General features: G+C 39.4%; 1 protein-coding gene across 1 annotated transcript; it reads left to right on the plus strand.

Moving 5' to 3' along the window:
- The first annotated feature begins 218 nt into the window (after window positions 1-218).
- Window positions 219-1,145, plus strand: LOC100464584 (olfactory receptor 6B1). The gene has a single exon (XM_002921818.3). It carries the CDS (start codon window positions 219-221, stop codon window positions 1,143-1,145), a length of 927 nt encoding a protein of 308 aa, XP_002921864.1.
- The last annotated feature ends 13,355 nt before the right edge of the window (window positions 1,146-14,500 follow it).

A 14,500-nucleotide genomic window follows, 5' to 3' on the forward strand; every position in this document is an offset into this window, starting at 1 on the left:
TCACTAAAGTGGGCATAATAACATGTAAAGAGGCTATGTAAGAATTAAATTACATTAGTGCATACCATACCCAGTGTATGGTCTAGCCTATAATATGTTATGAATATGTTACTATTATTGCTAGTCAGAGAAGGTAGAGGATGGAAGATTCTAACTGAACCATGGACTCTGACCAAGTGATTTTTCTTCCCAGAAGAGCTAAGTCCTGTATCTCCAGTATGGAAGTGGAGAACCAGACCCAGGTCACCAAGTTCATTCTGGTGGGGTTCCCTGGGAACTGGGGCATGCGGGTAGCAGTGTTCCTGGTGTTCCTCATGGCCTATATTCTGACAGTGGCCGAAAATGTGGTCATCATCCTGCTGGTGCAGCAGAACCGGCCACTGCACAAGCCTATGTACTTCTTCCTGGCCAACCTGTCTTTCTTGGAGACCTGGTACATCTCTGTGACTGTGCCTAAGTTGCTATTTAGTTTTTGGTCTGTGAGCAACAGTATCTCCTTCACTCACTGCATGATACAACTTTACTTCTTCATTGCTCTCATGTGCACAGAATGTGTGCTCCTGGCTGCCATGGCCTATGACCGTTACGTGGCCATCTGCCGTCCACTCCACTACCCCACCATTATGAGCCACGGGCTTTGCTTCCGCTTGGCTCTTGGTTCCTGGGCCATTGGCTTTGGCATCTCCTTGGCTAAGATCTACTTCATCTCTCGCCTCAGCTTCTGTGGCCCCAACGTCATCAATCACTTCTTCTGTGACATCTCTCCAGTACTTAACCTCTCCTGCACAGACATGTCTGTAGCTGAGCTGGTGGACTTCGTCCTGGCGCTAGTCATCTTTCTCTTCCCCCTCTCTATCACTGTCCTGTCCTATGGATGCATCCTGGCCACCGTTCTGTGCATGCCCACCGGAAAGCAGAAAGCATTCTCTACTTGTGCCTCCCACCTCGTGGTGGTCACCATCTTTTACTCAGCCACGATTTTCATGTATGCCAGGCCCCGAGCCATCCATGCCTTCAACATGAACAAGGTGATTTCCATCTTCTATGCCATTGTCACCCCTGCTCTCAACCCTTTCATTTATTGCCTAAGGAACAGAGAGGTCAAAGAGGCTCTGAAGAAACTGGCCTATTGCCAAGCTATCTGATCGGACTAGTCACTTACAAATTATTAGAAAGAAATGATTTGATTTGGTGCCTGCTCTTCCATCCTCGGTCCCTTCTCCTTTAATGCCTGCTCTCATAGGACTCATGCCAATATGACATCCCCACATCCACATCAACCACAGACTCTTGGCTGTGTTCGAAGATCTTCATCAGCACACATGGTCTGTGGTCTAAGGCCGTACATCTTATAGAGAGAATTCTCTTTGGCTGAGACCTAAAATAGAGTTTCTGACACTGTGAGTAAATCCCTAATGAAGCAAAGTGGGTGAGCAAGTTAGTAGCGTCTGAGTTAGCTTTTTTGGGGATCTAGCAAGCATTAAGGGTTGTGGGCCACAGATCTGTGATGGCTTCCTGACTGAGACAGAGGTAGCAGCGTCCTCAACAATCGCATCCCGGATGTGGTGCTGGCCATCAATCTTGGTGGCAGAGACTAGCGACTGCTCCTCTAGTCCCCCCAACACCTTCTGTAAGTAGCTGGTTCCCTGCATTATAAACATTTATGCTTCAGGTAGCTAGAGTGCTTTCTGTTATCTGTATATGAACTATACCTAAAACAATTGTAATTTGTCTTCTGACATAACTTATACTGTTGGTTTGTACCAAATTCCACATTTCCCTTCTAGATGCTACAATATGTTTGCATCCTCTAGTGGATGAGCACAAAATAAATGATAAATAAATAAATATCAGCAAAGATATTATCTGCTGAAGGAAACTTTGCCCTCATTAATCATCTTTTTTTTTTACCTCAATGTTCTCCTTCCTCTTTAATCTACTTTTACTCCCCCGGCCTTCATCTCGCAACACCTCACCTCAAATACAAGCAACTAGTCCAAATTTAGGATTTGACAGATTTCCATCCTATGCCACAGTGATTCTCAGCTCTCCTACTTGTTTATCTGACACCCTACCTATGAACACTAGACTTGCTGATCAAATGTGCCACACAGAAGTGTATAGGTGTGCCCACTCTGGGTTCACAGTTTTGCCAATGGCAAAGTACTTTAAGCTGTATTCAATATAATGTGCCAATGTCAGCAGGAATATAAATCTTCTATTAGAACAGTTGAAAATAGAATGGCTTTTAGCATTTTCAACATCTTTTACCTAAAAACAAGTAACATTTTCAGAAATGTTTTCTCTCTCTCTCTTTTCTTTCTTTCTTTCTTTCTTTCTTTCTTTTTTTTTTTTTTTTTGAAGTAAGAGGCATTAGGAAGGACTCTTTGCTGCATTTTACAAACTTGTGGAACAGAAGCTTGGGAAGTAAATAATGTACTATCACAGATAGTAGGGAGCAGAGGTCAAAAGCCCAGGTTTCCTGACTCTAAGTCCTGGGTCTGTCCTTAGCTCATGGGATCCTTCTAGAGAGAAAACATGCTTCTTCAGCAGACTAAGTGTGTAGGGGTTTGGTTAGAATCATCAACTGCTATACCTGGAGAAACTGTTAATAAAATAAAAATGGAAAAATGTGGAATATATTCCTCAGGAAAGCAAAGAAGCAAAGATAAAATGCAAGCCTACTTTACTTTAAAGAATAAACATACAAAAAGAAATGACTCTCGTAATGGAAATGATTTAACGTTTGCTCCTAGAACATATTTTGGTTTCTTCATGCAATTAAGAAGTGATTATACACATATTTCCATTTCAAACCAAACATATAAGGGAAAGTGATTATTTTCTGAGATAATTCAGATGAACCAATCACAATGTCACAGGCAATTAGGGCTATGAAATACATGCACTGAAAAACAGGAAGTAGTGAATGGGGGGATAAAAATTACCACCTGGCTGCTGACGATCTGAGTTCTAGTTCTGGATACAACTTTGTCATGTGACGTGGGACAAACCATCTAAACTCTCTGACACACTGATTCTTCATATGTAAAACAGAAATAATAGTGCCTGCTTTGCCTCCCTTCCATGATGGTTATAAGGATAAAGTGACATGATTCCAAAGACTTTGATTGTCCAAGATCTGGGCCAGTGGAAGATCTAAGCAGGCCAAAACTCGGTTACAGTTTATTGGGAAGCTCTGGGAAGTCTCTGTAGACCTCCAAAACCATCCTGTGCTGACTGAGCTCCACATCCCACAGTCTGGGAGACTCCAAATATAAGGGCTGTTTGTTTGCTTTATTATTTCTCATAAGTATCTGGGTGAGAGAGAGTGTAGAGGTAGGATTTCTTCACAAATTCTATTCAATTGTGTTTCAAAAAGCAGATGGGAATCAGTTCTGCAATCTTGAGCTCGTTGTGAGAGGAACACCCAAATGCATGAGCTAAGCAAATTAGAGGGTACAGATCAGACCAATGTAGGAATCAGCCTCAACAGAGGAAAGATGACGTACAGCAGTATAATGGATAAATGCACCCAAAAGACTGTAAAGTGAGCCATGTAAAGCAAGGCAGACATTTTGAACAAGACTGCTTGGGGGTAGGTAACCACCTTGTAGACTCTGGTAGTCAGTTTTAGCAGTTTACTTGGAGACCAAGCCTCAGGATTCATTTTTGACCAACCAACCCATAATGGAGTTCATCAAATCAATGAAAATGTATTTTTATAACAAAATATAAAAACCTGTATTTAGGAACAGATGGCAGACAATATAATCGGACATACAAAATGCATACATAATATACATAATGTAGTGGGTTGAATGGCGGCTCCCAGAAAGATTTGTCCCACCCTCAAGCTGGAATTTGTGATTACGAACTTATTTGGAAAAGGGGCCTTGGAAGTGTAATTAAGTTAAGGATCTTGGGGTGCTGGGTGGCTTAGTTGGTTAGGCATCTGCCTTCGGCTCAGGTCATGATCCCAAGGTCCTAGGATCGAGCCCCACAGCAGGCTCCCTGAGCTAAGCGGGAAGCCTGCTTCTTCCTCTGCCTGCCACTCCCCCTGCTTGTGTTCCCTCTCTCTCTTTCTCTCTCATTCTCTGTCAAATAAATAAAATCTTTTAAAGTTAAGGATCTCAAAATGAGGCCATCTTTGATTATCTGTATGGGCCCTAAATCCAATGACCAGTTTGTTGTAAGACAGAGAAGGGGAGAAGGCAGAGGTGAAGACCATACAAAGATGGATGTACCATGGACTTAAGCTTCCACAAGCCAAAGGATGCTCACAGCCACCAGAAACTGACAGAGCAAGAACTGATTGTCCCCTAGGGCTTTCAAAGGAAGTGTGGCCCTGCTGACACCTTGATTTTGCATTTCTGGCCTCCAGAATTGTAAGAAAATAAATTTGTTGTTTTAAGCCACCGAGTTTGTTGTAATTTGTGGTGGCAGCCCTAGGAAAGCAGTACTCGTACCAGTTCCGGTGTCAGTAAGCCCAATAGCGTCCTGAGGGAAACAGGGAAGAGTAATGACAAGTGCTGGTGGAGATTTGAAGCTTTCAATCTGGTGGTTACAAAAGTCCTCACTGAGAAAGTGAAGTCTGAGCAAATGAAGAGGAGAAAGTCGGTGGTCAAATATTCATCAAATGGAGGTTTAAGAGCCCCACAGCATTTGAGAGGACTGAGGCGGCTACTTCCTCTTAGCACGGGGGTGGCGAATTCAGTTAAAGGTCCGACTCTTGATTTCAGCTCAGGTCATGATCTCAGGTCTTAGGATTGAGCCCCGAGACAGGATCTGCACTCAGCAGGGAGTCTGCTTGAGGATTCTCTTGCTCTTTCTCTCTCTCTCTCTTCTCTCAAATAAATAAATAAATCTAAAAACAAAAATAAGATCAATGAGTGGTAAATATATACAGAGCGATTTTGCTCTTTTACTTTTGTTCACTGCTAGATTCTTCCAAGGTCCAGAAGTATCAATGGATTGAGCCAGTTATGACCCCGTAAGTCTCTATGTAGGGAAATGTTACACTGCACTATGAAATTTAGGTCATTTAAGATTTTTGATGTATGACAGAGTGTGCACAAAGGTTGGCTCTGGTGTATTTGATATTAAAAATTTTGAAGGCTTCAACAGCAATGCAAAGCTTCTTTCTGGATCAGACCAACTTCATCAACCTCGCCTTTTGCTGGGAAGGTTGTCATGGTAACAGTAGGACGCAGACGCGAGAGCGGGCGAACGCAACTATTACAACTCTACACAAAACGTATTAACACTTGGAGCGTTTCCCTTGTGATTCATGGCTAGCCTGGAACATTGAAAGATTCCATGTGTGCTGAGACCATGTAGTCAGTAATAATTTAATAAGAAAAAAATCTGAAGACACAGACACAAAATTTAGGAAGTGTTTAGGAGTGCATGGATTGCAAGTCTTTGTCTTTCTTCCTCCTCACCCGATCTTCCTTCTCCTTTTTCACTTACCTAATACTTTCTACTTTTTTTCCCCGCATAAAAATGCTGTATTGCTAGTTTCTAAGATAAAATAATTCCTCCAAATTAAAATGCTTCTGTGTTCCTGTCATACTCCTCTTTACAACAGTATTTCCCTCCACGGTCTGCAAAGAAGTGGTCCTTAGCTTGGTCAGAGGCTCTTGTGCTCCTGCCTCTGCTTCCAGCCTCAGCACCTGCTTCTCCAGGATCTTTCCCTGGTTTTCCCACATAGCACTTGATGTTCTCAAACTTCTTGTAGTTTCTACAATACAAATGCTATTTCAGGCACCCCATCTTTGCTCCAGCAATTTCCTGCACTTACAACATCTTCTTTCTCCAGCGTTAAGATTAATGTGTGTTTGTTTGTTTGTTTGTTTCCCTTTCTTCTAATTCAGCTTAGACATCACCTTCTCCAGGAAGATTACTAAATCGTGGCTTCCTTTCCTGCCTGAGTCACAATCAGCTGCCTCATATTCTCTTCTCTGAGCTCAAAGGAGCAGGAATCATGTCTTATTCATTTCCGTGTCCCAAGAGTCTACCACTGCACCTGGGATATAGTTGGTGCTTCTGAGAAAAATGAAAGGAAATAAGAAGTTTCCCAGGACCATGCATGGTATTTCTCTCCAACTAGTCTAAATGTCTTGAAAAGATTCCTTAAGAATCCCAAAGATTGGGACACCTGGGTGGTTTAGTCAGTTGAGCATCTGACTCTTGGTTTTGGCTCAGGTCATGATCTCATGGGTCATGATCTCATGGGTGGTGGGATTCATCCCCATGTCAGGCTCCATGCTCAGCAGGGAGTCTGCTTGAGATTCTCTCCCTCTGCCCTTCCCCCCACTTTCGCGCATTCTCTCTCTCCATCAAAAATAAATAGATCTTTAAAAAAAAAATGAATCCCAAAGATCTACACATTCTGTAGAATGTCTCAACAAAGACCAAGCTGTGAGTTATTTGCATTAGATGGTGCTGCAACCATAACATTTATTCACCCGATCTCAGAGCTTTTTAAATCCTCAGCAAACGTGTACCATGCTACTAGAACAGAAATTGGGAACTGCTGCTGTTGCCGAGTAGAAGCTGGGTTCACTGAGAGAAAAGCTGTAGTGCCTGCTTCTAAAACTCGAGATGTTCAAATTAATCCTTTTCAAATTCCTTCATAACCCACTGACTCCAAAACTGACTCCAGTTTTCTCCAGTTGTTATCCAGTTATTATCTTTGTTCTCATTTTTCTTCTCCTCCATTCCACCCTGTCCTTTGCTGTGTACCCTGCCTGATACGTTTCATCACCTTGGCCACCATTGACGTTTGAGCTGTGGTAACCCCTCCTGTGAATGTGCTGGCATATCTCTTCAGCCCTTTTCCATCCTCCTATTCTCACCAAACAGCCGCAACCCAAGCAGATGCATTTTTTTAAAAATCACTTTATTGAGGAACAATTGACATGTAAAGAGCTGTACGTAATTAATGTACACAACTCGATGAGATGGGGATAAGTATACACCTGAAAGTATACCACCATCATGGCTGTAGACATGTCCATCACCTGCTAGTTTCCTCCTACTCACCCCATTTATTATTGCTGTTATTATTAATTATTGTTATTTTTGTAACAATATAAGAACATTTAACATAAGATCGATCCTTTCAAAAACTATGTATCAATGCAGTATTGTTAGCTACGGGCACTGTGCTGTGTACTGGATGTCCAGCATTTATTTTTGTTACCTAACTGAAATTTTGTACCCTTTGACTATCACTTCCCCATGTCTCCTGTCAATCACCACTCTACTCTGTGCTTCTGTTCGTCTATTTTAGTTTCTATATACAGGTGAGATCATGCAGTCTTCCTGTGAGCACATACAACTTAAAAAAATTGCTCTGATCTTGAAACTGTGAAAAAGGCTTCAATTTTGTTTCGTTATCTGCTGAAGGAAGGTCACAGACCTTAGTTTGAAATTCAGTATCCTTCGCTCCCTGCTTCAACATGCTTTTTATTTTGTGTGACACAATAAATCGAACCCATAACCCAAAATTAATCTAAAATACCCCAGTTCCCTTGAAGACCATTGCTGATTTCTGTAGCTGAAAGTAATATCTGTACCCTCCGAATGTTCTCATTTTTTATTTTCATTTATTCATTTCTTTGTTTTAAATTTTTTGTCTCATTTTCCTTTATAAGAACATCCACGCATGGTCTGTCTTTGTGTGGCCACAAACAGCTCTCACACTGTACTCAGTAAATACTTGCTTAATAAGGAACTTGGAGTTGATTTAATAAATATTATTTCAAATAATATTTCCTCAGGGAATGTGTTAAGCTCTTTATTAGCAAATATCTGTCCAGTGTTAAAAGTGGGAAAAATCTGATTTTCTATAATTTATTTCACAAATTATAGCTATTACACTTAATAGGCTACCTGTTCTGATTATTCATTTCTCCAACTCACTTTAAAAAAAAAGGTCAGTTTTTTCCAGGGGTGTTTCTTTGGTGTTGGTACCATCTAGTGGGAAGTATGAGTAATGCTCAACAATTAAATCGGCTTTGGAGAGCTTAGTTCTGAGCCCTGCTTGAAGATCACCTGGTCTAATACTCTTTTTTTTTTTTTTTTAAATATTTTATTTATTAATTTGACAGAGATAGAGACAGCCAGTGAGAGAGGGAACACAAGCAGGGGGAGTGGGAGAGGAAGAAGCAGGCTCACAGCAGAGGAGCCTGATGTGGCTCGATCCCATAACGCCGGGATCACGCCCTGAGCTGAAGGCAGACGCTTAACCGCTGTGCCACCCAGGCGCCCCACCTGGTCTAATACTCTTAATTGTACAAATGATAAACTGAGATTTTGAAGATTTAAGCAGTTTCTCACAGTCTGCGCATGGCTGAGCATCTATTATGTGAAAAGAACTTACTTGGGATACTAAAAATCATAAAGCATGCTTCCTACCTCTCATAATTAACCACAGCAACATAAAACATTAATCTGTAAAAGGTGGCAATAAAAATATTTGAATTATTCAGTGTGAGTGAAAACTGCTTGGTAAAATATACAGACAAAAATCTCTAAGAAAAATGTGCTAAGAGCACAGTGCATTAAACAATAAAGTTTCTAGAAGAGGTGGGGTTTGTGCTGAAACCTGAAAGTTGTGTACACAAGGATTTGGACAGCAAGGGGAGCAAGGGAGGAGCATTTAGTACAATGGAAAGGATAGAACAAAGACGTATTTAGGGAGCACTGAGCATGAGAATAGAGGAGATAATAACAGAGCATTAACTGCTTTAAGTAGAATGGAGGCTGGTACAAATAAGACATAAAGAAATGCTTTGAATCAATTTGGTGCGAGAAGGTAAACAATAAACCGACAACTTGAATCACCAAATTGAGTCAATCTTGTGAATGTACTCAAAGGCAAAATCTTGGAGTTTGGAATTTAGATTCCTTTAAGTAACAGTGGTTAGATTCAAAAATTATATGTAAAGAATAAATGAAAGGGGCGCCTAGGTAGCTCAGTTGATTGAACGTCTGACTCTTGATCTCAGCTCAGATCTTGATCTCAGGGTTGTGAGTTCAAGCCCTGCATTGGGGCTTGACAGGGAACATGGGGAATCTCAAGCCCCTACTTAAAAAAAAAAAAAGTAAATTAAAAAGACAAAATCCTAAGTTATATGAAAGAGCACTTGTAACTTAGAATGAGATTCCCTACAGTATAATACATTGATCCAGAGATGTTGTATTTCAAATAACCCAAAGGAAGGTAAAAATGGTGTGCTTTAGAAAATTGTTAAATGATACACTAAGTAGCCCTGATGACAGATGCTGGTGTTAAAGACACAGGTGGAGAAATGAAATAAAATCGGGCATGAATTTACGACGACATGGATGGACCTAGAGGGTATCGTGCTAAGTGAAATACATCAGACTGAGAAAGACAAATACCATATGACTTCACTAGTAATGTGGGATGTAAAAACAAATGAACAAATAAACAAAAAGCAGAATCAGACCTTTGAATACAGAGAACAAACTGATGGTGCCAGAGGGCAAGGAGTTGGGGGATGGGCAAAGTGGGTGAACGGGAGTGGGAGGTACAGGTTTCCAGTTAGTCAATGGCATTGCAATTGTGTTGTATGGTGACAGATGGTAGCTACACTGGTAGAGAGTGTAACAGTGTGTAAATTGAATCACTATGTCGTACATCTGAAAGTAATGTAATGTTGTATGTCAACTGTACTCAAATACAAAAATTTTTAAAAATTGGGGCATGAAATTGAGTCGAAGAAGTATTATGTCTAAAATATTATAAATGACTTAAGTGTAATTAAATGAGTAAGTTAAATATCACACAAAGAAAGGAAAGATAACTAAACTGCTTTCTTTTTGCATTATTGAGATTGTTTTTTATTTTATCTTGACAATTTCCTATCTGTTCTATATTCCTCACGTTTTTACAACATACGTTCCTTTTATAGTCCGAAAAATACATGATTGCAAAATTGAATATAGCAAAATGCTGTTTGCATTTCATTTTTTAAACGTTTATGCATTTATCATGGTTTAAAATTGAAGAGTATGTGGTGAAAATGTTTCCTTTGCCTCCCCATGTCTTGGGAATGAATTTGGCTTTCTGGGAGATGTAATGGTACACAGTGATAGACATAAATCCAATTTTATTATTTTCCTCATACATTTAGTGGGTTCAGTACATTTATTGTGTAATCCATCTTTGCATCACTGATTCGAAATGCCATTCTCATCATGAACACCATCCAAAATACATTTGTTTATTTATGGTTTCTTTATTCTGATCCACTGGCACATCTCTCTAGCCATGTACCAGTAACACGTGGTTTAATGGCCGTAATTCTGTGAAGTTTGAGAATACAGAAATGTGAGTCATCCTCAACTCCTCTTTTTTTTTTAAAAATCATTTTATTTTATTTTATTTCATCATGATAAGTGTACTCCTTAATCCCCAACCCCTATTTAAAGTATCCACTCCCACCCCACCCCCACTATGGTAACCATCAGTTTGTTTTCTGTAGTTAAGATTCAGTTTCTTGGTTTGTCTCTCTCTCTTTTTTTTCTCCTCCCGTTTGCTCACTTGTTTTGTTTCTTGAATTCCACGTATGAGTGAGATGATACGGTATTTATCTTTCTCTGAGCGACTTATTTCACTTAGCCTTATACTCTAGCTCTAGCCATGTTGTCACAAATGGCAAGATCTCCTTCTTTTTATGGCTGAGTAATAATCCATTGTATATGTACACCACATCTTCTTTATCCATTCATCAGTCAGTGGACACTTGGGCTGCTTCCATAGTTTCGCCATTGTAGATAATGCTGCTGTAAACATTGGGGTGCATGTATCCTTTGAATTAGTGTCTTTGTATTTTTTGGTTAACACCCGGTAGTGTGATTACTGGATCATAGGATAGTTCTATTTTCAATTTTTTGAGGAAATGCCATAGTATTTTCCACAATGGCTGCACCAATTTGCATTTTCACCAACAGTGCATGGATGTTCCTTTTTCTCCACATCCTCGCCAACACCTGTTGTTTCTAGTGTTGTTGATTTTTAGTCATTTGAACAAGTATGAGGTGATATCTCATTGTAGTTTCGATTTGTATTTCCCTGATGATGAGTGATGTTGAGCATCTTTTCTTGTGTCTGTTGGCCATCTGGATGTCTTCTTTGGAGAAATGTCTGTTCATGTCTTCTGACCATTTTTAATTTGATTATTTGTTTTTTGGGTATTGAGTTTTATAAGTGTTTTATATATTTTGGATGCTAACCCTTTCTGGATATATCATTTGCAAATATCTTCTCCCATTCCACAGGCTTCCTTTTAGTTTTGTTGATTATTTCCTTTATTGTGCAGAAGCTTTTTATTTTGATGTACTGTTCTAATAGTTCATTTTTGCTTTTATTTTCCTTGGCTCAAGAGACATAAAAAAAAAACGTTGCTATGGCTGATGCCAGAGAGATTACTTCCTGTGTTCTCTTCTAGGATTTTTATGGTTTCAGGTCTCACATTTAGGTCTTTAATCCATTGGAGTTTATTTTTGTGTATGGTGAAAGAAAGTGGTCCAATTTCACTCTTTTGCATATGGCTGTCCAGCTTTCCCAACACCATTTGTTGAAGAGACTGTCTTTTTTCCCATTTATATTCACTCCTCCTTTGTCAAAGATTGACCATATAACCGTGGATTTATTTCTGGATTTTCTTCTATGTATCTATTTTTATACTAGCGCCATACTGTTTTAATTACTACCACTTTGTGATATAACTTGAAACCTGAAATTGTGATACCTCGTTTTGTTTTTCTTTTTCAAGATTGCTTTGGCTATTCGAGGTGTTTTGTGGTTCCATACACATTTTAGGATTGTTCTATTTCTGTAAAAAATGCTGTTGAGGGGCGCCTGGGTGGCTCAGTCGTTAAGCGTCTGCCTTCGGCTCAGGGCATGATCCCAGGACTCTGGGATTGAGCCCCGCATCAGGCTCCTCCAGTGGGAGCCTGCTTCTTCCTCTCCCAATCCCCCTGTTGTGTTCCCTCTCTCACTGGCTATCTCTCTGTCAAATAAATAAATAAAATCTTTAACGACTGCCTTCAGCTCAGGGCATGATCCCGGGGTTCCGGTATCGAGTCCCACATTGGGCTCCTCGGCTGGGAGCCTGCTTCTTCCTCTCCCACTCCCCTGCTGTGTTCCCTCTCTCGCTGGCTGTCTCTCTGTCACATAAATGAATAAAATCTTTAAAAAAATGCTGTTGATATTTTGATAGAGATTGCATTAAATGTATAGATTGCTTTGGGTAGTATAGGCATTATTACAATATTTGTTCTTATCCTTGAGTATGGAATGTATTTTCATTTCTTTGCGTCTTCTTCAATTCCTTTCATCAGTATTTTATAGTTTTCAGAGTACAGGTCTTTCACCTCTTTGGTTAAGTTTATTCTTAGATATCTTATTATTTTTGGTGCAGTTTTAAATGAGATTGTTTTCTTAGTTTCATTTTCTGCTGCTTCATTATTAGTGTGGAGGAATGCGACAGATTTCTGTACACTGATTTTGTATCCTGTGACTTTATTGAACCCATTTTTCAGTTCTTTTTTTTTTTTTTTAAGATTTTATTTATTTATTCGACAGAGATAGAGACAGCCAGTGAGAGAGGGAACACAGGCAAGGGGGAGTGGGAGAGGAAGAAGCAGGCTCATAGTGGAGAAGCCTGATGTGGGGCTCGATCCCATAACGCCGGGATCACGCCCTGAGCCGAAGGCAGACGCTTTAACCGCTGTGCCACCCAGGCGCCCCCATTTTTCAGTTCTAACAGGTTTTGGTGGGGTCTTTAGGGTTTTCTATAGGTAGTATCATGTCATCTCCAAATAGTGAAAGTTTTACTTCCTTACAAATTTGGATGCCTTTTTTCCCCCCTCTGTTGTTGAATTGCTGTGGCTAGGACTTCTAGTACTATATAGAATAAAAGTGACAATAAAAAGGCATCCTTCTCTTGTCCCTGACCTTAGGGGAAAAGCTCTCAGTTTTTCAGCATTGAATATGATGCCGTCTGTGCGTTTTTCATATATGGCCTTTATTATGTTGCGGTATATTCCCTCTCAACCTACTTTATTGAGCATTTTTATCATGAGAGGATGTTGTACTTTGTCAAATGCTTTTTCTTCATCTGTTGAAATGATCATATGAATTTTATCCTTTCTCTTATTGATGTGATGTATCATGTTGTTTTATGAATATTGAACCACTCTTACATTGGGGAATGCATCCCACTTGATCACGGTGAATGATTTTTTTTAATGTATTGTTGGATTCAATTTGCTAATATTTTATGGAGGATTTTTGTGTCTATGTCATCAGAGGTATCGGCCTATAGTTCTCTCTCTCTCTCTCTCTCTCTCTCTCTCGTGGAGTCTTTATCTGGTGTTGGCATGAGGCTGACACTGGCCCTCATAACTGTTCTTTTATAGAATTTTTCTGGTGATTCATGCTTTTTGCTTTTCCATATGATTTTAGCATCACCCTATCCAGTTAGAAAATAAATCCTATTGCTGCTCGGGGATTGCACTATATTTATCGACTTGCTTAGGGTAATTGGTGAATTCCTTATGCTCAGTTTTCCTATTCAAGAATGTTGTTAAGTTCTTCCATTTGATTAAGTTTGCTGCACCAAAAGGGCTTTAAAGGTTTTTTTCACAGAGTGTTTATACATTGTGTTAAATTTTTAAGATACTATGGAATTTCAATGTTCCTATTTTATTAGTATTTTCTATTTTTTGAATTGTTTAGAAAATACCTCTATTAGTTCTACTTTTTAAAATTATTTTCTTTGAGGCTTGATATATGCCCCCCCGTTTTTTTGAGAATGTCTATTGGCATTTGAGAATGCCAAATCCTAACCATTAGACCACCATGGAGGATCTGTCTGTCGGCATTTGAGAGAAGGTTAATTTTTTCAGAATTCAGAATCTGTGAAATGTTAATGAGATCTACTTTATTAATTATGCAATTTTTAGTCATGTATATCTTAAATTTTTCAATGATCTGGTATGAACTGAGAAAGATGAATTAATGTCTCCCACTGCTTCTGTTTTCCTTGTTTCTGTTCCTTGTTTCTCCTTATATAGCCTGTAGTTTTTGCTTTATGATGGTTGACCTTATTTCGTTCGAAGTTACATAGTTATAACTATTTTATCTTCTGTGTTAATGACAGTATTTAGTGTTATTAGTGCTTCTTTTTGGTTTGAATTAAATCTTGTCTGATATTAACATTGCTGTACTTTTGTCTGTGTTTGCTGTTTGCCATTACCTACACTTTTTCCCCCTAAATATTCCGAATCCCTTTGCTTTAACTGAGTTTCTTGTGAACAGCACAGAATTGAGCTTTTTTTTTTTTAATTCAGTCTCTAAGCTCTTTTAATATGTCGGTTTAAGTCTATTTGTATTTATTGTTATAGTTAAAATGGTCTGGATTCTATCAGCTAATTTTATGTTAAGCCTGGTGTATTT

Source organism: Ailuropoda melanoleuca, chromosome 1 (assembly GCF_002007445.2).
Source record: "Ailuropoda melanoleuca isolate Jingjing chromosome 1, ASM200744v2, whole genome shotgun sequence".
Classification (NCBI taxonomy): Eukaryota; Metazoa; Chordata; class Mammalia; order Carnivora; family Ursidae; genus Ailuropoda; species Ailuropoda melanoleuca.

Bases quoted from the DNA above. Each gene is read 5' to 3' on its own strand.
- LOC100464584 (XM_002921818.3), top strand. From the start codon at position 219: ATGGAAGTGGAGAACCAGACCCAGGTCACCAAGTTCATTCTGGTGGGG.